At 38.9% G+C, this 25,551-nt stretch overlaps 1 protein-coding gene across 32 annotated transcripts in view; it reads right to left on the reverse strand.

Moving 5' to 3' along the window:
- Window positions 1–25,551, reverse strand: part of atxn2 (ataxin 2) — a 47,396-nt gene that overhangs the window by 13,274 nt on the left and 8,571 nt on the right. For 9 of the 32 annotated variants that reach the window (XM_088935684.1, XM_088935678.1, XM_088935683.1 and 6 more), the window contains exons 2-14: window positions 23,786–23,822; window positions 22,593–22,652; window positions 21,011–21,082; window positions 20,774–20,924; window positions 20,079–20,093; window positions 15,098–15,219; window positions 14,140–14,231; window positions 13,205–13,399; window positions 11,217–11,389; window positions 4,299–4,508; window positions 1,760–1,930; window positions 905–1,108; window positions 132–239 (exon numbers count right to left, since the gene is read on the reverse strand). In XM_088935684.1, coding sequence (XP_088791810.1) covers window positions 132–239; window positions 905–1,108; window positions 1,760–1,930; window positions 4,299–4,508; window positions 11,217–11,389; window positions 13,205–13,399; window positions 14,140–14,231; window positions 15,098–15,219; window positions 20,079–20,093; window positions 20,774–20,924; window positions 21,011–21,082; window positions 22,593–22,652; window positions 23,786–23,822 — 1,610 coding nt within the window. The remainder of the gene's footprint in view (window positions 1–131; window positions 240–904; window positions 1,109–1,759; window positions 1,931–4,298; window positions 4,509–11,216; window positions 11,390–13,204; window positions 13,400–14,139; window positions 14,232–15,097; window positions 15,220–20,078; window positions 20,094–20,773; window positions 20,925–21,010; window positions 21,083–22,592; window positions 22,653–23,785; window positions 23,823–25,551) is intronic. The other 23 variants (XM_088935697.1, XM_088935693.1, XM_088935695.1 and 20 more) reach the window with 7 other exon arrangements.

A 25,551-nucleotide genomic window follows, 5' to 3' on the forward strand; every position in this document is an offset into this window, starting at 1 on the left:
GTCCAAGTGTACTAAATCCTAAAATAACTAAAATGCCTTGTTTGTAATCCCCCAACATCTTGCGTGTTGTGTGAGAATTTCAAAATCAGGTCAGCATGCAGTTCAAATGCACCGAGTAGAACAATACTCACCCTTACTGACTGGCCTAGCGATGCTTGGAGAAGTTTCACTTGGCTTGATATTTTCCTTGTTCGCAGCAGGAGAATTCTGTCTCGTCTCTTGAACTCTCGATTCTTTTGCTAAAGAGTTACATTTAATAATTTTTTTTATAACTTAACAAGAAATATACAACAGTACAATGATTCAAGAAATTGCAAGAAAATCTCAACTTATAAGACACAGAAAAAAAGTTAATGCCGTTTTGGGGATCACCAGAACGTTTTAATGTTAAAGAAACATGTCATTCTAAATGAATGATGCAATGGGTATCTGCGTAGACATTCAAGTCTTTAAAGAACAAAGATTCAACCAAGAATACCAAAAACTTTCAAACCAACTGGGATAAACGTATAAGGGTTTTGGGGATTTTTATTATACACATCTCTCTGAGCCTGGTGAAGTCAATCGTTATGAACATTAATGGAACACACCAAGACAATGCCCAGTACCTCCAGACTGATTATCCAGACAAGGTGGAAACTATTTGCCAAGCTTGAAAGCTTTTCAAAGTTCAGTGGCTAAAATGGGAGAAAATGTCCACTGGTCACCAATACCCCAATCATCCCACAAAGGGTGCTTGTATAAAACTTTCCATTCCAATTCTACATGGATTTTGCAACAAAACACCTAGATGACAATACAAATGTGGCAAAAGTTTTGGTGCTCAGACAAGACAAAATGGGATCTTTCTGATCAAAAAGCAGTGTTCGATGCGACAAATACAACATGTATACAAGAAGCTTACCCTCTGCAGATGGGGTGACAGCTCTGTTGGAGGCAGGGCTGGCTGCTGCAGGGGAAACTGCAGAAGCAGGCATGGCTACAGGCTCCATGGGAACAGTACCGGCTTGAGGAGATGGCAGAGATGACCCACTGGAAGCACTTCCAATACTGTTCTGTCTGGGAGACCTGGGTCTGTGTGCTTTGGGAGACAACCGTGCAGTTGGACCTAGAATTTACATACGACTTTAAGCTGTTTATCTTGCTTCAGGTAAAACATACAAGGGTCAGTGAACTTCTCTGATGGAACGTTATCAAGATTTTTCTTTCAGACAGAAGACTGGAACACAATGTAGGAGTTGTTGCCAATGCTACTTTTTTCAAGTGATTACATACTTGTTAAAAAATTAACAATAAAGGATATGCACAGACTCCATGGTTTGCTCCTTTAACCTATTAAATTGTCCATGACCAAGTGCCTGAGGTCTGAAGGACATCAAGCAATTCTACTTGGAGGAATGTTCATGACTTTTTCCTCTGATGTACCAAAAGCTCATAGCACACTAAAGTCAGAATTAACCCTGTCAGAGGTGAATTTCAGAAATACATACAGGGGTGCAAATAAATGTGACCCCTGTGGTTTCTGATCTTAATGAAAAAGGAGCACTTCGCTCTATGCAATTCTGTTCAGATTGATTTATAAACTAAACAAGAAATATTTCAATCTAAGAGGTATGAATCATTAGAGCACATAGCATTACTGCATATATTCTGCATTATCCTTCACACAGCACCTGTAAGGAGGATTTATCGATTTGGCCCGGGAGCTGCCCCCCCGCGCAGCGTCACACACCGAGATAGACCCGTGGTGCCAGCTCACCTCCACTGACCACTTCAGACCAGCTCCCACTCGAGTGGCTGCTGCGCGCTGGCGGGGGAGCAGAAGCTTCCGAGGGCAGGAAGTCGACGCTGGGGGGACCACTCGCGCGTCCCGTCGCAGTTCGATGTATCCGTGGAGTCCGCTGCGTCTTCGGAGACATCCTGGGAGGACCTGAGCAAGAAACATAAGGGACTCGGGCTAGTAAGTCCTCCAAAGCTTGGGGAAAAAAAGAACTTTACAACTCGCAGATTCAGGAATGTCATAAAATCAGCTGTTCACATATGGAGAGGTTAGCGGTCTCCGAATCCAACTGAGAATCAAAAGTGTTGCACTGACATTTTGATATCTTTAATGACCCTTAGTTAGCTTCAGGTTCTGCAAGCACATAAAAAAAATCTGATGTCTGTACTAAAAGAAATCAAGTCGGTACTGTTAAACACGAAATAAAGTGTAATGACAAGAGAAGGTAGAATGTTTGGAGGTGTACAAAATTAGCCAATGCATTTCTTCCTTATTCACAGTAATACTCCCAAATATCAGGACCTGCACACTCACACCTTCACATCACAACAATCTTTAATACAAAACTCCAGTCATCATGTTCCATTAGCTGCAACTTCTCAATCAGTACGGCTTAAGACCAACTTACCTGCCACTTCAATATTTGTTATTTCATATTAGATTGATTTTTCCCATATCCAGCAGCTCAATATATAGGTTGTTTTATTTTCATACTTGCTTCTAAATTTTGAAGCAGAATCTCCATTCATTGTTAAACGCAGCGATCACCCTTAAGAGTTCAGCCATTACCTTTTGCTTCCTGATTCACTGGAATTTGCCTGAAACGCCAATTCAACTTTGAATGGGATTTGTCGTTTTGGCTGCCGCATAAATTTGTCATTCAGCCATTTAAAAATCTGAGCACGAGAAGCCTCAATAACGAAAACAACTTAATTACAAAGACATCACAGCAGGCCACTAAGGAAGAGGATAGCAAAAGCATCTGGGTTTCCGATGTGGGACAGCCGAACCTTGGCATCTTAAGCCTAAAGCATGCAACCAAGTTGTTTTTTTAAACATCCTACACAAGAAAATTAGTGCTAAAATGTTGCTGCTGTAGAAAAAAATCACTTCCAAACTATGCAGTCTGGATTAGCTTTTAAAAGGCCATCTGAATAATCTTCCGGTCATGATCCCTTGTATTTGCAGGTAATACCTTATCAGTTAATCCTGAGGTGGAGATAGAAGTTCCAACAAACAGAAAACGTTTTGAAAGCAAAGGGTTCAGGTGTCATTTCAAAATCAGTGCAGAACCTGCAATCCCAATTTGCCTTTTATGTCTGCATACAAGACAAGTCTTTTATTCACCAGAATTAGAATTAGAAAAATAATTAGAATTATTGCTGTTTATACCTATTCTGATCCTTAAAAAAAGAATGCTAAAAGTTTCCAAAAAACTAGACTCCTGTAATGAAGACTACAAAGAACTGTACTATCAACTTCTTCCCATGCTGTATATTTTCTCTTTATAAAGATTCTCTGCATTTACCTTAAGTTAATTTGTTTAAGTATACAATTACATTCTATTTTCTTTTTTTGAAGTCCCACAGATCAAGGGCTTTGAAATGCAGTCAGCTAGCTGATACAGCCCCTTTTCAATCACAGGAGCATGAAGATGATGCCTATATCTAATCAGCAGCTGTACAAGTCACAAAGCTTTTCAGGTCCACGTCACAAGGCAGCTATGTCATGTTCAAAACAGCTTCACTATGGGCTTCCTTTGCAATTATACAAAAAAAATCACCATTGTAAACAGCACATTTCCACAAAGTACCTTTTAGACCTCCAACAGATATAAAATAAGAAAATCAGCTTGTTTGCAATGAAACACTTCTGAAAAACAAACAAGCTGTAAACTTTTAAATTGTAAGAAATGTTCACGTTATGAAAACTAAAGGGACAAATCTAAGATGCAAAATGTACAATTCACTCATGATGCACTCAGTGTGGGTTGCAGAACTTTTCCTGGACTTAAATTGGATGCAAAGGCTCACCCTTGTTCTTTCAGAGTACAGTAAATTGGATCAGTACAAGCACCGAATTGCACAAAAATGCAGAGAAGTAACTAAAGAAATCACTGGACATGTCATTATGGGAAGTAGGCCTTGAAAGTATTAAACAGAAAAATGCACAGTACACACAGGACAAGTTTACGCACACTGAAGTCTTTTTCCACCAGCACAACACCAGAATTGGTAGCAATGTGATTGACAGCAACTTGTTAAAAAAAACCCTGGGCATTCACTTGGCATGTGAGTTTCACAAGACAGCAGAGCTTAGTCTTTGAGCTGAGGGGTTAATCTAAGAGGAAGATTAGTAAAGTACCACACAAACTTTCAAGAGTCACCATTCCATAAAAGACACAGAACAGAAGTGGAGAATAACCGAAAGTTATTTTTTGAAGAAAGAACCATCCCCAAACAAGAGCAGCCACACCATGCCTGCACGGAAACAAACAAGACTATGGACTGTGTTGTACCTTCTGTAGACATGCGTTTAGGCATAGTAGAGACAGGAGCTGAAGAGCCATGAGCAGAGGGGTGAGACGGGGGGCGCAAGGGCCTGGAGGGGGGCCTGGAGGGTGGCCTGGTGGGAGTGGAGGCCCGAGGCGGAAGAGAGGTGGGGCCTGACTGGTAGCGAGAAGGTGGGCGAGAGGAAGGAGATGGGCAAGGCGATGGCCAGGGGACACCTGACAGGACAAATGAAATGAAGGAAAGTATAAAAACTAAAATAATGTGGATGGGAAGAAGGTAACAAAAAAACAGAAATGACAGATACATACCAATTTTAAAAAAAAACTTTGAACACAAGGTATACACAATACAGAAAAACAGAACTGGAGCATAGCTAATGCAAAGTAGAAGAAATTCCAGAAGTTTTTTACACCTGGAATGCTAACAGACCCCTATCTGAATGCATTCTGAAAACCTACACAAGACAAGTCCACCGATATCATTGCTGCACGTGCTCAAAGGGGGTCTTGCTCTGTAAGTGCATTCAGCACCAGACTTATGCCAACATCCTTATTTCGGGAAAGAAAAGCATGTTCGTAACATGAAAAAAGAAAACACTACATTCTCTTTGACTTCTATAAAAAGACCGGAAAGGTCAACTGTATTTCCCAAAACAGACATCTCATTTATACTGCTTCTCATGGAAAGGACTTACAAAACTGTCAAATTGGACAGAAAATAAATTGCCATCTGCCCAGGCTTAGCTTTTTTGTACTTTAATGAGCAGTGCCTTTCTCATAGCTGGTTTTCAATTTGATTTCAAGCTAACTGTACAGAAAGAATGCATATTCCTGTAAAGCTGTTAATGTATACCTTGCTTCCATGAATCATTACTGGAGGCACGCTGCACAGGCAGCATCCCATGCAAACATATGACCACAAATGTGTTCAAGTTTTAAAACTCACCACTGCAGCTATTTTTATAAAACTGGATAAATTAGTACAACTGGAGTCCATCTCTCAAAGAGTGTCAAGTGCAGAGAATTCCACTTTAGTGGTCAGAAAATGGAAGCAAACACTCCATTCTTCACGCAGGGTAAAGTACACTTGCTTGGGTTAACAGGAAGTACAATGACTTAACAGGCACCAGACACACTTGCTTTAGGACCTTCGTTTCCCTTCTCAGCCTAAGGATAAAAAGAGGTTTGGCAACTGTCATACAAATAAGCCAGGGACCAGTCAAGGCTTCAACTGGGGATGTACTGGTAACAAGCCCTTTAGTTTAAAAACTGACCCACCTAGCCTCTGAGAAAAAAGTCTTTCATGCCATTGAAGTGCAAATGTTTGTGTTGTTTAGCGCTAGGTTATTAATTTTTTGCAAAATACTTATATACACCAAAAAAAAGATTCTTGACATCCAGATGACAAATTTTGAAGATCTATAATGTTCATGGTGCTGCATCTTTCCTCACTGATTTTCCTGAGGCTGTTAGAAACACGTCACTCTTGCACTGTTTTGATGTGACCAGTGAAGAGTTCCCCAGTGGGACCTGAACATGGCTGCTCATGGGAACTGCCAGCTTCAAAGTCACAGCAGCACTTTGCAGACAGGTGTGAACTCTGCCCAGATGCTGTAGACCCAGACCTTCCATAGCCTGTGGGGTTGTCTTGGGAGATGTGTCTTTGAAATGATGAGAGGTGCCACAATGATATTTGATGGGATTTAAAGCAAATAAAAGCACACTAGCACAATCAATCTGATTTCAGACAGATTTAGTTCAGCCGGCTGGATGTCTTAGTGCAAGATGTAGCTGGGGGGAGAAAAGGACAAACTCCTAGGAGATGCATGTTGGCATCAGCCAATATAGACCAACAACCACACTATACTGCAAATCAGGTGAATTGAGCAACTTCAGCAAACGAAATAGAGGAAATATCAAAATTTCCTACCAGCCTAATGTCTACCAGCTTCTTTTGCTCTATAATTTGTCATGTTGAAAAATTCATCCCTTTTCAATTTGATTTCCACAAACATTTTATGGCCCCCAAAGCCAAGACTATAGTCCATTACAACATTCTTCTTCAAATGAACAGGCTTTATTAAAATCCAAAATACTCTTGCCTTATACCAGAAAACTTTATTCCACCAGGCACCAGTTAATCTCTTGCAGACTCCATTCATTTAAATTGTACAGTTTGAACAGTTTCTTGGCATAAATCCTTCCATGAAGAATTGTTCCCAACATTTTTAGTCCAACAATGCAAGAAAAGACCAAGATTCAGACCTTTTCCATTTCAGTTGAAAAATGGTTCTAGATATTGTCTGTGCTACAAACATGCAAACTTTAGTTAGTATTAGTTTTTGATTGTTTTGGGTGGTCAAGTCTGTCAGTTTCTTCATATTATAATGCAGTCTTGTGTGCCTCATTCTATTAAACCACGTCTTGCAACTCCAAGACAAATGCAATCACATGGATTTTGTACTGGTTTCTCTTAAATTTATGCTAGCCCCCCAAAAAATCAAATACTTAAAATAAATGACAGTCTCCTTTTAAAATGATTAATGGTTTGTGTCTTGGTAATGTTTCAAGATTTTAAAACCAACCACCCAAAACTCCTACAATACTCCAAGTATAATAATGCACAATATTTAAAGTGCAGGCTGCCACTGAGGCAGGGTTAATTGAAATCTACAATTAGCAGCTAGCTTGGATAATTTCTCTTCAGACATACTGGAATAAAATTAATCTTGAAGCATCAAGAATAACATCAGAAGGAATGCATCACAAATGGACAAATATTCCAATAGTGAAACATAGCCGATACCGCACTGAAGGATTTTTCCAAACCCTGTCATTTTTTCCACGTTCCAGTAGGTATTCTAAGATTAAAATGATGCACTATGCACCAGAAGAGGTTTCAGAAACCGGAGAACAAAACTGCACTTAAAACTAAAGGAGAAAAAATGTGGTGGTTTTTGCTTTTAAAGAAAAAATGCAAAGCTCAACAAGGCTTAGAAATATGCACCAGATTTGTTCTCAGTCAATGTTCAAGTACTCTAGGCCTGCATACCGTAATGTGAGCTGCCTTTTGGCATGCAGAAACACTACTGTAAATTCTTGCATGTTTATATTAGAAATAGTACAACAATTAGACCCAGATTTCTCCTGAAGTCCAAGAGCAGGTCCCATGACAGTTACCATGCCTGTTACAACTAGTTACCCCTGCTATCAAGCAAGCTAGGTGGGCTCAACAAACTCCTCTCATTCTTTGTTCTCACAGGTTATGTGATTGAAACTGAGGAACCCACAGAGACATTACAATACGAAAGGTCATTCCATAAATGTAATAACTTGCCAACTGCTCTCAGTTTTATATTGTAAAGAAATACGTTTTAATACAATGGTATTCTACATGGACTGGCCATTCTAATAGTGCCCGTGATGAAAATACAAATATATAATATGTACTATAATCAAAATTGCACTTAACCACCAATAATTCCAGAGACATTTTTGCACCAGTTGCACTGACAGTTTATTGAACAGACAAATATATTTACTATGGTCACCAACAAGGCTGTCCAGAAGTGCATTATGAGAGATGGGCTAATCGACCGTGTGGCCATTGCTGGAAGTAAAACCGGTTCTTCAGCAGTGACAAATATTTTGCACCAGGTTGCAGCTGTAGCCTTTGGGCCTTCTGCAATTTCCCTCACGGGATCAATAAAGTATCTATCTATCTTCTGCCTCATTCTTCTTATATCCTTTTACCTCGTCTCTGAGCCCTAGATACCACACGTCACCCCAGCTCATCACAGAGATGTTCAGTGGTGCCGAGACTGAAGCAGGCATTCAAGGTACAACTGTCACACTCGTGCACTGTGCGTGTAGGATGTGCCTGTTCCTCATCAGGATGTGCCTTGAGGAGGGACAGCAAGTAAAGTCTCAGGACTTGGATCAATGTAGCACTGTTTAGTCAGGCTGACAGCAATCACTTCAAGCTGAGTTTGTAGCTACTGCTCACTCCTAGCCAGACCACACTAGGACCTCTGCACTGATCTTGGCAAAATGTCACTTCATGACAGATATTGTGGGAGACCTTTGACTGTGTATGACTATAATAGCTTCCCAGGTTAGAAATGTCTTTAGTGCTCACAGCAAGCAGGTAAGCCACAGTGCAGAAAAGGTCTAGCTTCAAGGAGGTGCTCTATGTATTAATAGGATGCTCCTGAAGCTCAGGATATTTCCAGAACACCAATGCAAGCCTGGTACAACAGGCTTTCTCTGTTTAAATTAAGGGAAATATTTTGCTTTTGTGAAACACTGAATAATTAAGATGGCTTATTTTGCTTTGGTGAATATTGAAATTTCTACGTGCAGTACTTTAACAGCAAAACTGGCAAAATGGTAAAAACAGTGCAATATATTTTGGAGAGGACTATTTCTCAACCACCTACTATGATAAATATTTTTTGCTCAAGTCCTTAGAGTAACTCTTAGTTTAATGGGTAATGTCACAAATGCGTTCAAACAGTTTTAAGAAAGTGAGAATGGTCCATACATTTCCATACTAGTTTCCTATCCAGTTCCTTGACCTGTCTGGCTGTATTACTGCACCTTCTTCTTTAGTCCTTTTCAGCTAATTCAAAACTATAAACTGCTTCATCCACAGGACTGCGCAGTTTCTCCCTCTCCACTGGTTTACTCTTCCATCATCAAATCCAGCATAAGGTTCCTGTACATTTACCGTGGTAAGCCAGGACTTAAAATGCATTTTTATGCATTGTACTGCCCTCACTGTAAGCCATATTAATGAAGAAATGTGCAAAAAGTTTTAAAAACTTATTCTCCTTACCAATTCTCTCATTGAGTGACTTTCACCACAGGTTCAAGTGCAAATAAAAATCTACTAAAAAATTAGATTCACCCATCTGTTCATCAAAAACACTCTTCCTAGTAAGTGTCATAGCAACCCAGAGCTATCCCAGAAGCTCTGTAAGGCACACGACAGGAATTAATCCTGAACTGCACCCCATTTAACCAAGGAGGGAGAGAAACTACACATGGACATGGAGAGAACCACTCAGATCAACTAGGAAATTACATTTAATATCAAACAAGCTTTCACAGTATCTGAAAATCATGTTACTTCAAACAAATGTCACAATTTCTTATAGTTTTGGACATGCATCTCCATGTAATACTGCAAACTCAAGATGCTCTCAGCTGTCCAATAATTAGAATTTCCATTCTCTCAGAACATCTTGTAACCGTGAACCCACAGTATAAAAACTGCCACTATTTAGACACTGGATAAGAACATTCTGAAGAGAAAGTGTAAACATTAAGGGTTTGGATACGCGTAGACCATGTAAAGACAGCTATAATAATCAATGCATTCAAAGGCACCTTGGAACAAATGGTAAAAGGTCTAAGTGTAAATCTAGGAATCAATGTTTTAGAGACTAAATCAGGAAAAATGTTAAATGAAATGCAAGATGAACATTGATTATGATCCCTGGGAGTGTTGCAAACTTATCACCAAATTTTTTTTCATTGCTGGTTTGTTCATAACATTCCTGTGCTCCAGGTATACTTGTTTCTTGTAACTAAGACAAGTGCACCTCTTACAAGTTTTATCAGACCTAAACTAAAAAAAAAAAGTCTGCATGTTACAGGATGTAGTACCATGTGCAAGCCATCACTCCTCTCTCAGCTTTAAGAACAGTTTATTGTTTAAAAAGCATTTACATTGCACTTCCAAAAACAGCAGACAGACCACCCCGAACATGAGTGCCACACTCAACTTGGTTCGATTATGAAATTAAGAAGTTTAAACTTCAGATGCTAAACATTGTAACACGATTCTTTCCCCTGAAAACTGGAAAGCAAAATGCTGTGGACCCTTTAGATATTAAATACTTTCATGCTTCTACAAAAGATGTAGGCTACAATCGGCATGTTAAAAAGGATTCACAAAGACTCTGAATGGGTACATAAAGATGGAAAAAACAAATTGAACACTACATACTGGAAACAGTGCAGTAAGGGTTCTATGAATGACTTAGAGAAGACAAGCACTGTGCTGGGAATGAGTGAAATCCTGAGAGGGGGAACAACCCCTGTACAGCAAAGCCAAGAAAAGCACTTCTTGGTAACAGGAGTAGGCATGCTGTACCTTACTGAAAAGCTGAGCCAAATGATATGAATTTCAAATCTTGGATTTGATTAAGATTTGATTAACAATTGAACTAATATTCTGAATAACTAGCCATACACTCATTTCTTGCACTGCATTTTGACATATTGTAGGTTTCCGAGCTCAGACTTTGAATGCTATTTAATGCCAAGATCCTGTACATCTGGAAAAGCAGAACATTTCACAGCCTGTAATACCAAAATGCTGACTATCTTCGGTGCAAATGTGACCTGCTCTCCTAAAACCAAGGTTTATTGTTGAGCGGATTCTGCTAAATGCTCTCTTGACAGCTTGAAATTTTTTACTTTATAAAGCTTTTAGGATTTCTTTGAAAGCTCATCAGAAAAGCGAAAGCCTCCACACTGAAAACCTGGCCCCAAAGACCCTGGTTTTAAAAAGCAGGTCCAAAACAGAAGAAAATTCTACACTTCGGCTGGGATCTTAACACCGTCATTAACCAGACAAATGACACTCAGAAGGCACAAAATGCAATAAGAAAAATATTGCATGTGAAATTAAAGAACCTCTTCAAAAGACTACACACCATTATAACTGTACTCATTCCTATTTTCTTGCCTACTTCTATTAACCCTTTTACTGAAACCCCAAGGGCTTAATTTTTGTGGACAGTGCATTAAATAGAAATGTACATTTGACATGATAGAGTTATCAGCCAGTGAAATAAACCACACCAAGGACATTCCTAAAAAAGACTTAGGAGTCACAGAAGCTTGGGTCATTACCTCCGTTGACCACTCTTTGGTCAGCTCCAGAGCTGGGACTGTAGTCATGAGGTCCAGGCCGGGGAGGAGGAGGGCCTGAGCCACTCTGCACCAATCTGGGAGAATTCTGCCTGCCTGTCCCCCACGACATCCCGTCCCTGTTCCTCTGCCCTGGTGGAATGTATTTGTTTTCTCTGGGGGAGACGAGACGAGAACAGTTTTGAAAATTTCATTTCACTCTGGTGCCTAATTTTTCCACAGAGCTGGCAAGCCATTTGATTGGCAATTATCTCTCAACGTTTGGACAGTTAGTGTCGATGCAGGTATGTGTCTTGATACTTCAGGTTCTCAGTGATATGACTGAATTGTTTACAAGTAAAAAAAACAACAGTAAAAAGATGGTTTAACCCAGAACAGCAATCAATCAGCATTTCCTTCAATTACAATAATCTGGAGGATAGTGTCTGGGTTGTTCTCAGCTGACTTGGATCAATGTAGCACTGTTTATTTAGGCTGACAGCAATCACTTCAAGTTGAGTTTGTAGCTACTACTGATTGCTACAATAATACTCCTAATTCCAATAATCTGGAGGATAGTGTCTGGGTCGTTCTCAGCTATCTTACTTACGGAGTGAGTGAGTGAGTGAGTGAGTGAGTGAGTGAGTGAGTGAGTGAGTGAGTGAGTGAGTGAGTGAGTGAGTGAGTGAGTGAGTGAGTGAGTGAGTGAGTGAGTGAGTGAGTGAGTGAGTGAGTGAGTGAGTGAGTGAGTGAGTGAGTGAGTGAGTGAGTGAGTCTTAGGTAAGTTGGATTCCTTAATCCTGCTTCAAAACTGGTCTTAAGTGAGGTGTGTAGAACAATTCTGCTTTATATAAATCCCCAGTACAACTTTGTTAGTTTGGCTAGGCTTTTTAAATCAGACGCTTTGTTAGTACAATTCACTTCATGATCAGACTTACAGTACTACAACTGTGACCTGTTTGGGAAAACAAGGAGTAATTTCCAGGCGAGTCTGGGACTTAAGTTATTTTAAAAATAAGAAATGAAGAGAATGAAACTCTGCTCCAACTATTTCAATACAATTTTTATGTATTAAACCAATTTAGTAATAATGGTTTAACATAAAACAGAGTTAAACAAATGAAAGTACAGCTGTGAAAGCTAACCCAAACAGGAGTATTTACATTTGTTTACAATAAGAATCCTGCATTAAGTTATGTAAAAAACAAAGTTAAAAGTATGACCACTCAGTAAGAAAACTTAAAAAGTTCAAGTCCAAAACTGAGGCAAGGAGGAAGAAGGAAAACGCAGAAAACCAACAAATCAATAAAGCTTGCAAGTCTAACTGTACTTATCCTTCAGATTTTAAACTTAGTCTGAACTCAGACTGTAAATGCCTTTGACCCTCTCAAAGGATTCTACATTTTGTACAACAGATCACACTTACAGACTTCAATATCTTTTTTAAGAGGAGTGTTGGAAGATTTGTACTATAATCCAACAAACCCTTCAGCAATAATGAGATGTTGAGCTACCCTTCACAGGGAGACTAGGGTTGAGACAGCGCAACTGCAATTGGATTACCAAGCCCGGAAGAGAAGTCTGTGTTAATTGCTTTAATCATTTTCTTTAAAGGCTTTAACACCTTTGTATAGCTGGTAAAACCAAGTTTGTCTTTATAACCAGGAACAAACAAAACTTGGCCAGGATAACTTCTTTACAATTAACAGCCAGCAGAATTGTACCGTGAAAACTGACGGCAATCTTACCAAGATGAGTGATCTGTAATAAAGCTTCTTATCCACAATTATTCACATCCTGTACTGCTGAAACCACTTTAATAAGGATGTTCTTGGAGTGTCAGCTCTACATAGTTAATAATTGGGATTAAATTTGTTCTTAAATGTGCCCAAAAGGCAAGGCACTTAAGACAGCAAAATAAAAATTGGACCCTTTTCTCACGCATTCCAAACGATTAGGTTTTGCGAGGATACTGAGGCCTTGGCCCGTACCTGGAGTTCATGCTGTGTCCTTCGCGTTCCGCAGTTCGCACTACAGCTGTGAATTTCTCCTCCTCGCTGCGGTCATCGTTCTCCAGCGCAACCCTGGCTTTATAGGTGGAGCTGGACTCGATCTCCTCGGCCAGCTGAGCAGCTCGGGCCTCTCGCTTCAGGAACTCCTCCGAATTGTCCCTTTCCAGAGGAACTCTGGAAACAAATGAAATCAGACCTCCTTTAAACTCACACCTGGAGTCACTTACCATTGATGCAATGTGATTAGATCAAGGCCTGATTGCATTTTAATTTAATCAAAGCTAAATATTTTCAACTCTTTGAGGATCTGTTTTTTGCTTCGAATTCCTCCAAGATATAAAAACAGTAAATTATATAAAATGCACAAACATATGCTGCATCATGAAATTTGGTTTTTAAAGCAACGGAAATTAATTAGTCTTTCTACTTCAGCTTCCTGACCTGCTAGATGTTTACTACTTGATTCAAGTATAGAGGCCAATGCAGCAGTCAAGTCTTGACTGCATTAATAATGGGTATACTACTAGCAAACGCTAACACTTAATTTAGGATGTTAAAATCATGAAAGCTGGAAGGAAAAATATCCTAAACAAAACGAAGGGCACAATGCCCAATGCGACTGCAATGTCATAACAGCCAAGGCATGCTACTCCAGTAGTAAGCATTAGTTACTGCTTCCTCAGACTTCAAACCCTTATCACTGTGCGTGCACGACGTGACCTGATGCTAGTGGAACCATGCTAACGTTATTTTGCTGAGGGACTGCAATCCTTCAATTTATGGATCATTGAGCTAAAGAGACTTTAGCAGCTGACAAGTCCAAATAGTCTGAGCGTGTGAAACAGCATTACCAACCTGTGTACCCAAGACCACTTGTGAACCACAGATGAAATCCTGATAAAATGAGTACTTACGTGTAAGAGGATAGACTGCTATCATAAGTGGATTTCACACCATAATTCTCTTCATTAAATCTGAACATGTCATTAGCATCCCAGCCATTGGACTGTAAAACAAAAAATAATTGCAGTAATGAATAGATTTATTCTCGTGGGACAATGAATAAACAACAATTGTAGATTTTAAATAAAAGGTTTTTGATCATTCAGAAAGTGCATTTATAAAAGCATTTCCTTGTTTCGGGTTCTGAGACTATGACAAATTTACCAGAACCAGTAGACAGCCAAATGTGTTGACAGATACAGTATAAAATATTACACATGTATCTGTATAATATTACAGTTTATTAAGCAACCAATAAAAAAATCTGACTGGCTATACTGGAATTAATGAAAAACTGCAAGGAGACTTAACTGCGTAACCGATAATACTCTCAAACCTTACGTTTGTATGGACGTTTCTGTTCATATACTTGTAGAAAAAACGAATTTAGTGCAAAGTGTGTAACAGTAAGGTCAGTGATCTAAAGATAAAGGCAAGACTAGGTAGAAAAAACTGGAGGCCTCAATGTTTGCACTGTGTTAAGGTGGAAACAACCGAGGTACACGGAGCAGTGACGCACGTTTGGTCCAAGTGCTGCCACAAAAAAAGCTCAACAGGACATAGAAATCATTGCTGCTCGAGTGAGGCACAGCAGGTGATGAGGGTTTCAGTGATCCTCGGGCATGGTGGTGACCTTGGTACAAAACAAGACTTGGTATCTTCCTCTACACTTATCCTGCACTTCAAAAGACAGATCGCCATCATCCCTGAACTCGGCTAATCCCCTTCCTCCAAGACAGCTCACTTAGCCAGGCATCGCCCACCACAACACTGCCAGCATTGTCATAACCCAGGGTCAACCAATGACCCTCTAAGGCATTTAATTTTGAAACTCAAAACCGCAAACATCCGGATTTTGAAGAAACCCACCACATCAGTCTCCAGGGCTTCTAGGCTCTCACTGCCACTCTCTCCACCGTCCCAGGGCTCCAAGTCCTTTTCTTTGTGCTCCCCGTTGACTCTAGCACTAACAGCAGAGTCTGTGAAGTTATCTGTAATTAAAAAGAGCAAGAAAGCGTAAGTCAGCTGTTAATTTGCATCACATTTCAATTCCACAAAGAGAAAATGCCAATACATATACTGAGCATCAAAAGAAACTTTTCATGGTATGGTTTTTGAAAAAGTATACAGATTTGGATATCAAATGTTTGTTGTAAACTGATCATTTTTTGACTGAACGTGATGCACCTGAGTGACTTGACTACTGCATAGGCACTAAATCACTTTATTTGGGAAAGCTGACTGAGCCAAGGTGATGAGGTGATTTATCCTGTTGAATATTAACCTTGGTTTAATAAAAATAACCCACTTATCTAAAGAATAACACCTTGATTCCACTGATATTTTGTAGGCTGGGAAGTCAGCACAGCTGCTTGATGTTTGGAGTGATCACAGCCAGTTTCTAAATTGGCAAAACACGACAATGAAATAATCCTTCAAATGAAAGGTCACAAACTGGGAGACCACAAAGTTCAACACCTTGCCAAGATCAATGGGGAAGGCCAAGTGTGAGGGTCTGACCAAAGTCCTGAATCTTGACAGAACTAGGCATTTAGTGTTTGAGTCAATCTGACTCCACTGAAGAAAAGTTACAAACAAGACCAGGCTACATGAACAATGCTACCTTGAACAAGTCCCAAGACCTCATTTGATGCCCTTCCTACAGACCGACAGGACAGTGCACCCATGCTGCTCACGTAACAGCTTTCTTGCAGGAATGCGACATGACAAGCCGGTTACCAGAAGCAAGCATTTGGAACCTAGAAACAATTTTATACCTTTTGCCGATTTAAATGGTGGCCACACACAACTAACCTGTGACTTTAACACTGCAGTCAATGGGCATAATGAATTTACAACCTTCTACAAAACAAATCCTGAAAGCTTTATAAGTTTTTGGACTTATGTGATAGTTTCTTTTGATGTGTAGTATATTCCAAAAAACACAAGCAAATCTACAGCATGCACTCAAACATTAAACACTATAATGTATGAGTTTCATAAGCACTCATACTGCAGCCTTTAGGCATTTCATATTTTAGACAACACATTAAACCTCTGAAACCGAAAAACACCTTTCACCATTAAGAGTAAAAGTAGAATGGGGGAGGGGGGGTAGGTGGCAAAACATTTGGACAATACTGCCATGATCCCCACGGTTTTTGAAAAGAGCTTCAGACAAATAAATCTGCTGCAAGCAGCAGCAACAATATTGCCTCAGAGGAAGAGAAAAACATAGCACTAGCACTGTCACCATACTTGCTAGTTCAGGTTAATAAAACTATCCTAACTACAAAAATTAGTTTTGGCTCTTAAGTCAAAGAATACAGTGTTGTTAGTGTACCGCAAAATGTATAGTCATTCTTGAGCGAAAAATTAAAATCAACAGGGGGGCTTGATTTAAGTTTTAAAACGGGTATGATATGCAGCACAAGACTTCCAAATGGCAATACTCTTAACAATGAAAATGTGAAGAGTAAGAAGCAGTGGACAGACCTATATCAATAAAAACTGGTTATAACCTTACTGGTGCATAAAAGTTCTAACAATTTGAATAAACACTTGCAAATTGCTTGTGAATCAGTAAAAATCAAGTGTTAATTAAGCAAACAAAACCACTATCTTTTATCACAAAATACTTCTGTTCCAAAAGGCCTGTACATTTCCACTGTACATTGAACCTGTAGATAGTTTGTCAGGTTTTTGTAGTCACTTAAAATGTGTCCCTTTGTCATAAATGAACTGACTAGTGAAGTTTATTAGAAGCATTTAGATCAATGCTCTTCATACAATTTATGCAATCAAAGCTTTCAGCTGAGAACAATGAACCTTCAGGCAGTATCAAATCGTTATCACCATTGCTAGGCAATCAGCTCAGTATCTTTAACCAGTAAGCCTTAAGTAACTGCAAGCGTTTACAAACTCCAAGAATTGTAAACTAACCAGATCATGGTTTCATTCCAGTTGTGATGAGCATAAAATAAACTGGCTATGTTCCAATATGACAAAGGTACAGCCCTTGCATCAGAGGGACTCAAGCTCTGTACAGAACTTCCCCTCAAGGAATAAACCTTTTGAAATTAGTCATGTGAAGGGCAGCAAATTTAGGTCTGACAGAGCTGTTCTGATTTGGCTTGTGAAGAGTCATGCTTGCTTACATTATGTATCACTAATCAATTTACTTACAGTTCAAGAAAGCAGCACTGTACCAGTACAAATGATTTATAATTACATTATAATGATCAGCTCATGTGACTTGCAAGCTGCATGTGATGGGGTTACTTAGTTAAGACAAAACAGAAAATTAGGCTTTGAAAAAATCATTCATGCTGAACTGTCCCTAGCCCTATGTTGTTAGCTAGACAACACCTCCAGAGAACAAAGCAATACCTTGATCAAGACTAACTGATTTAATCACACCCTCAAACCACACCCAGGGTTACTGCTGATCAAAAAGAGGGCCTTTGGCTAACAGTTGTTGTATGAGAGGAGAAATTTGCAACAGCATTTTCTGAACTATTTTAAAGGACAATCCCCCCCCCCCAATATACAATACTTTAAATGGAGAAACAATTTACAAAAAAGGTACAGGCAACTTGGCCATTTGGACTGACAAACTAATTTTCAGTCTTTAACAAAAATATATCAACTGCAACTGTCCTATAAAAAGTGCCTGTAAATGTTCACTAACAACTACAAAGCAGGATGTCTAGCAAGAATAAGGGATGCATTGTACATTACAATGTTCCACACTGCTAGTCCGTAAAGCTGTAGCGCATACACAATCAACTCAGGAAGCACTGCCTTACTGTATTCACATCCAATATGAAAGATTTCAAATATATTAAGTGTACAAGAACAAACGTTTGCTTCTATAACTGTGCTCAAAACTATTCACGTACAGCTGAAGAATGCAGTGTTAAAGGCAATGCAAAAACCACCAGAAACAGGTTCATCACTGCAACAATTAAGATCCTTTCACTAAGAATTTTGTCAGGCTTAAGAGCATGCCACTGACAGCATTTAAAGAGCAGACCAATATGAAACATGGTAAAGGCAATTTTAAAGTTAGGGGATATATAATTTCTGGGAAAACAGTACAAAATAAGATACAAGATCACTTTATTAGCCAAATACAATTCCTTGTATTAGGGAACCCCAACTTGCTCTCCATGAGACACACAGACAGGGAGAGAAGCTGGGGGTCAGAGCGCAGGGTCAGCCATTTATACGGCGCCCCTGGAGCAGGTGGGGTTAAGGGCCTTGCTCAGGGGCCCAACAGAGTAGGATTCCTCTGCCGGCCGCAGGATACGAACCGGCAACCTTCCAGCCACAGGCGCAGATCCTGAGCCACAGAGCCACCGCACCGCCCCCAGTGAAAATGAAAGGAGAGACGTACAATGAGATGTAATGGTGGCTTTTTGTGATGAATAACTGTCAGCATTTGGTATAAAAAATTTTAAAACGTCACTGGAAAGCAATTAAGAGTCACTTTGGTATGTTTTCCTTTTGAATTATTTAAAACCAGAATAAAAGGTAGTAATGCCTGAATAAGCAATTTACAAGTGACATTTACCACCTTGCCTGGCAAACGCAATCCTGTTTAAATTAAAACTAACATATTTCACATTTCTTGATTGTTTCCGCTACAGACTTGTGTTCCACCTGTAAAACAAGTACATGGCACCACGAAAACCAACAATTTCATGAAGTTCAAATCGATGCAAGATTGATTTCCCGCAAACTGGGAACAAGGAGGAAATGGAGAAGAAACATTTATAAATGTCCTTTCAACTGTTCCCTAAGTAATAACTGTAGTGAAATAGACATCACTCTGGTCTAGACTGAAGTTCAGATTTGTCTTAACTAGGGTCTCACACCTTCTTGTCTGGATTTCCGGCACTCTTCAGTGTCAGAGGCAGAGAATTTGACAAACGTACGTACTTCAGAGAAAAAGGCTTAGTTGTGTTCCTTTGCATAAAAGCATGCAAATACAGCTTTGAAAACAGAACAGGGAATTCGCCCAGGTTGCAGCTGGAATTAATCCAAGTGGGGGGTGGGGGGTGAAACCCAAGGTGGGATTTCATTTTTACACATGGATCAGGTTCTCTGTTCAATCACCTCATTTCACCTTGCGCACACTTAATGAATGAATCAAACCTCACATTAGTCCACCTCCTCTGCATGCTTATACTAACATACATAAACAAAACCAGAAAAGAAAGGTGGATGGCTGGCATATCCCAGGCAAATAGGTACAGAAGGTTTGTATCTGTTCACAAAACGTCAGAAATGGAATACAAATTGAACAGAGGCAGATTAACAAAAAACACTTAGGTCACGAGAACAGCTTCCTAACATGAATACCTACTTAACATGCCAAGCATGGGGAGTGTACCTTAAGCATTTTCACAACATGGCCTCAAATCACTAAAGTGAAAACAATTCAAACCCACTGGAAAAAGGAATCTCTTATGTGTTATACCAGTTCAAAATGAAACCCGCTTCCCATGATGGGTTAAATAAATCACAAGTTTAAAGCTATAGGATTCCAGACAACTAATTTCATGATTAAATACCATTTCAATTTAAACATACTAAAATACGACAATTGGGAAAAAGCAGATCTCTGCTTGACATTAATGAAACCGTGCAAGTACAGCTCATATTTCATCACATGCCCAAGCTGCACAATTTTCACTTTAGTGAGACTAGTTATGATTTTAGTGTTTTATGGAGATCAAGGCAGTCAAGGAAGGCAAACTGAAGTTAAAAATCAAAACTTTCTTAAAACAAAAGGGACTATAAGTGCTTAAAATAAAGTGTGTAATAGCATAAACAAACGTATTACCTGTTTCTGAAGAAACTATATCGATTACAGAGAAAAAGAAATTGAGAAAGCATCAGTACGAAGTAAATGAACATCTGAAATGAAATATTCATAACTCTAAAAATAATATCTGCCCATTTTAAACCATTCACTGGTTACAGCTTTATTCCTATCAAGATGTTAATCACTCATCACTGCTTGTCCAACTAGTGGAAGAATCACTTACACATAGGACTGGAACGATGATTTTCACTTTACTCATACGTATAGATAATTTAATCTCTCTTAATTTACTAGAATTGGAAATATGAATTTCAGATTAAAAACACAATAGATGGAAGAGACTAATTTAAACAAAAACAAACAGTTTCTAGGCAGTTTTTGTCTGTCTTTTTTATATTCATGAAGATAAGTGAAATATCAGCAATTGGCATCTGATAATGCATTCTTCAATTAATAAAATCTGGAACCAAAAATCTAAAACTCAGTAAAACCAAGAGGGTTTTTTTAAGAATATAGTGTATATACACCATTAAGACTAATCCGGTCAAATAACCTCTGCCATGTCCTTTGTGTGGAGTTATCTTCATGGATACACTCTTCATACAAGACAAAGCTGGACACCCATACTAATATTTATGCAATGAGATAGTTACCAGAGGAATAACTTATCAAAAGGCAGAACATTCAAATTAAAAGACCACAGTAATGCCTACCTTTCCTTGCATAATTCAAGTCTACATCTTTAAACTGCACCACAACAACATCCGACGCCTTGAATATCATACTGTCAACAACGTCTTCACGCTTGGGACCAAGACTGTTGTCAGGGCTTTTTCGGTGAGCAGCATCAAGCACCAAGTGACACTGAAAGACAAGGCCAGGATTACTTACTGCAGCCGGCACTCCCATGCAAAAACAGGCAGAAAGTGAAACTCGATAGGCATGGTTACCTCAGGGCCATACGTCTTAAAAACTCCTTCAAACACTACTCCATTTTTGACCTTTAATTCACATTTGGTTCCCTGAAAGAGAAAAAAATAACCTGAATATTCATCAAGTTCAATGCACAAGCGGCAATTTAATACTACAAAATACATACACAGCATCCAGGTTTAAATTCTGATGCACAAGATTTAAAGGCATTTGATGGGTGAATATTTTAGAGATCCTTCCATTCTGTCACAACAGTAAGCTATTCCCACAACATATGAAACCTTTTTGGAGATAACAGGGTGAACTTGGAAAAATAACACCTGCAAGATTTCAGTTTCTTCTATAGCTTGAATCAGGAAAAAAAATTTCTACACAAATATCATACCTAAATTCTAAACTCGGCTAAGTACCCTGAATGTTACACAGTATACTGAACTTCCATTGTTTGTTCAATTAATTCCATTAAATATTTTGAAGTTGCAGTTCAGCCCTTAAGTCTTCCTTTCAGCAATAGATGCTTCTGCACCATTACTTGGTGCGCACCAAGGTCTGCTTCAGAAAGCACTAGAGTCTAGCAATTGCTTGTTAAAATGAGTAGCTTCTATTGAGAAGATTGTTTTTTACACATTAAGCACATTTGGGGAGCTGAACTGCAGATGACTGATTAAGGTCTCCAGAAGCCATGAGTCTGCTTGTAGAGAGACGATAAAACTGTCGTGTACGAGAAAAGTATAAATGGAAGATCCTTTATAGTTCATAAAGTCTGATTAACATCAAACATTAGAGCAATGTATATAATTTAATATTTTTATACTTAGTTTAGAATGGGCAGCTTCTATACTCTCTCAACTTGAAATACAAATTGCTAAGGAGCAATGGTGATGCAGTTAACATTTCCACAACACCTTGTGCACTTTGCAAGTCCTAAAACTTACAGATATGCAGTAAGTCACAGACATCCTGTCCTACTGAAGCCCAGCATATATCGCCACATGGGGAATCAGAGTCACAATCTACTGCTGAGATAACCCATGCTTGAACCTGTCATTTGAGTAAGCACCTTTGCTGCCAGAGCTACCTGTGAATCTCACCTGGAAGTGCTTTTCACAATAGTTCTTTATTCCACTGACTAAAATGGTTTCAGATATACTTCTATGTATTAATCTCTAAAAACCTAGGACTGTACCATTAGCAGCGAGTTGAAAATGTCAATAGAGTAACAAATCCTGGCTTGGTTTGTGGAGTACCCGACGACAGCCGACTGTCGGCACTCAGGAGTCAGTGTGAAGTCAGGAAAAAAAACTGAAGATGCACACTTAAAGTTATCAGTATGCTGTTGTATCGTCTTTCGCTGCTACAGAGGCTTGGAAAGGAATTTAACAGTAACAGAATTTGATTTGGAAATTAAGTTACATTTCTTCTTAAAGTAAAAAAATATTAATCCCTCCCAAATCATTTTTGTAAACTTGCAAGGCTAACAATAATGCACTGGACAAGGAGACCTTAAACATGTTCCAAACAAGACTGAATGAGATCCACATGACCAAACAGACAGTTGAAAAACTTATTTTCATCTCCACACATGCAGCATGTACTTACTACAACGGAGGTCAGGACATGCACCATCCTCATGTTTGCATAAACCCCATTAAAGGCAACCTACAAAAAACAATCACTTTACACCAAACATCTCCGTACTGTGGAAAGCAAAAGGCCAATGTATAGTTTTTAGTGCCACAATGCAATATTCCTTATATAAACCTGAAACTATACACTCACATCATTACACTGCTCTCATAACTGAATATTCCTAAAACTGAATTAACCCCCAAAAGAATCTTTAAATGTATAGCTAATGGATCAAGTGTTGTGAATACATCTCTAGTGTTAGCAAAATGGATACTTTGCTTTAGGAATCCTTTGGAATCTGTTTTTTGACATTGGTGCTCACACCCGAGCCACAGACTGCCTTATAAGTGGGTCACAGTGTTTACTGCTGAACACAATCTGTATGGTACTGTAGGAACGGATAACTAACCTTATAGCTATAACCATGACTAACACAAAATGGTATTGCAACATGGTGCTCTATTTCAAAATAAAGCATTGAAATCACTTCAAATGAAACATGGAAGTTTAAACATTGTTCTCAGATCATGTATTGTGACAATGACTGAATTTCAACTATATGCTTTACATTTTGGGCAATTATCTTTCAAAGCAGAATTTCTCTGGAAGCATTTTTAGGGAAAAGTGCTACATCTCACTATTTTTGCATCCCTTCTTAATCGATTTAATTTAAAACAGTAACTTTTACAAGTGGAAATTAATTTTTTCTTAGAATGCCACCACCAGCTACCAGGGATTAACCCAGACAGGTTTAACCCTGGACAACAAATGGAAACAGCAGAGCCTTTAGCCCCAACATCCTCATTTTGCTTCCTATTGTCCATCACTTAAAAACTCATTTTGATTAAGTGGAGGAAAAGAGTAAGAATTAATTTGTATAGTGTCACTCCTCTACATCTTATTTCAGACATACAGGTCCTATTAAACAATGTGGACCCGACTGCCCTGGAGCTAGCCGATACTGTCACAAGATCACAAAATCAGTTACAACGCGCGTTATACATTACAATTAACACTTATGACAGCTTTGCATTAAATTTAGGTGGCCTATAAAACAGAAATTCCACGTACTTTATAAAAATAATCAAAAGAGCTTTGAGACAACTACAGAAACAGAAGACCTGTACTAATAGCAAGCAAAGCAAATAAAACCTCAGACTTACTGTAGCTGAAGAAGGACCTTTTACACTGTTACGCCCCCTGAAATAAAAAATACCGCACCATTAGAACTCAGTACGGACAAAAGACATTTCTGAAAGACATGGCAGTTAATTTCTCAGTAGAAAATATTTTCCCCATTATTTTTCTCCTTCCAAAATACTTTCTTCATTAGAACAGAAAATGGTAACAAATGAAGGACATGCAGCCCTTCTAGTGCATTTGGTTGCTAGAACCTCATCAACACAAGGAACTCAGGCAGTCCTTTTCCTGAAGGACCTCAAGGAAACATGGCTCAGCAATTTGCTCCATATGCCCATAGCTATACATGAAGTACAATACAATACACTGCTCACTCAGATATACCTGCTATCAAGCAGATATCCAATGCACACTTTCATTCATGTAAAATACTAAATACATAAGGGTTTATGCAGATCAAAATACCTATGCAATATAAAAGGACTGCTTCATCAAACCAAATTTTTTAAAAGTCAGTAATGTTGGGGATAATCAAAACCAAATTTTAACACCCCAGCAGGCTACTCTAATACCCCAGTACATAAATCTTTAAGAATACTGTCGATTTGTTCCAAACCCTTCATATCATATTAAGAAAATGTAAAAGGTTTGATTTTAGAAGTTATATAATCAAAGACACATTTTTAACATGTGCAGGACGATTAAAACATAATTTTACCTTGACACTTAGAATTCTTTAACTACTGAAATAAACTAAATGCTCCTAGTTTATCTCCACATAGGAATACTTTATTTCATTCTATGCATACTTAACAGATGTTAACAGGACTATATAAAGCAGACTATTTCTGTTCACTTATAGAGCAGTGGTTCCCAGGCCTGGCAGACCCGTTCCTGCAAGTTTTGTTTTGTTTTTTTTACAGCTGAGCTGGTAATCAACAGTGCCAGCTGCTGCCTTTCCATGATCCGAGCGCCTGCTTGCTTAGCCATTTTCACACTCAGTCCTTGGTTTCGAAATGTTCCAACAGCAGTGCATTCATCCAATTTCAAGATGCAGAAATTTATGCAGGTGGTGTATTAAAAGTTTATTCCCTCATTGCCATGTAAGCAGCTCATAAGAGGTGAATATTTTATGAACAGACAAGTGGAAGGACAATGTATTAAACTCTTCCACGGTGAATGTTTATTCTCTTCTCCAGAAGCCAAATCGTTTAGGGTAGAAATTAGGATTTCAAACAAGTATCAACCCTACACTATTTGTCTATTAAATATTTAATGAAGTATTAAACTGTACTTTAAACAAAATGCTTGAAGGTAACACACAACGGAAGCAATGAGTGGGGTGAAAAAGCAAAGTACACTGAACTCATGATCTTAAAAGCTTCTGTGAAAAGACAGGACGTAGATTTCAGAAATGCTGAGTTAGAGCTTCTAATGGATTTGAGCAGTGAGGCTCCACCTCCACTGATGTTGAGCTCAGTCTTCAGCTGAGAAAGAAGGCCTAAACCAGCAGATCTCATTTTAAGTACTTAAAAGTAAGCTGAAGTTACACCATTGCTGCCTTAAAGTTCAGCGGATAAACCGTAAATTCCCCTTTCACGTGAAATTTCACTGGGAGCCTGAGCACCACACAGTGGGAGAGAGTAAGGCACGGACGCTTACACTCAGGCTGTAAGTCTTGTTTCTGCAACGGGATTTTTCTTTTTGATTCCATATTCCCCTTTCCTTAGCAAAAGGTTCCTCAATGTAGATCACATATTCCATTATAAAAATGTCAGCAAAGATCCAC

This window comes from Atractosteus spatula, chromosome 17 (assembly GCF_055471065.1).
Source record: "Atractosteus spatula isolate fAtrSpa1 chromosome 17, fAtrSpa1.hap1, whole genome shotgun sequence".
Lineage (NCBI taxonomy): Eukaryota > Metazoa > Chordata > Actinopteri > Semionotiformes > Lepisosteidae > Atractosteus > Atractosteus spatula.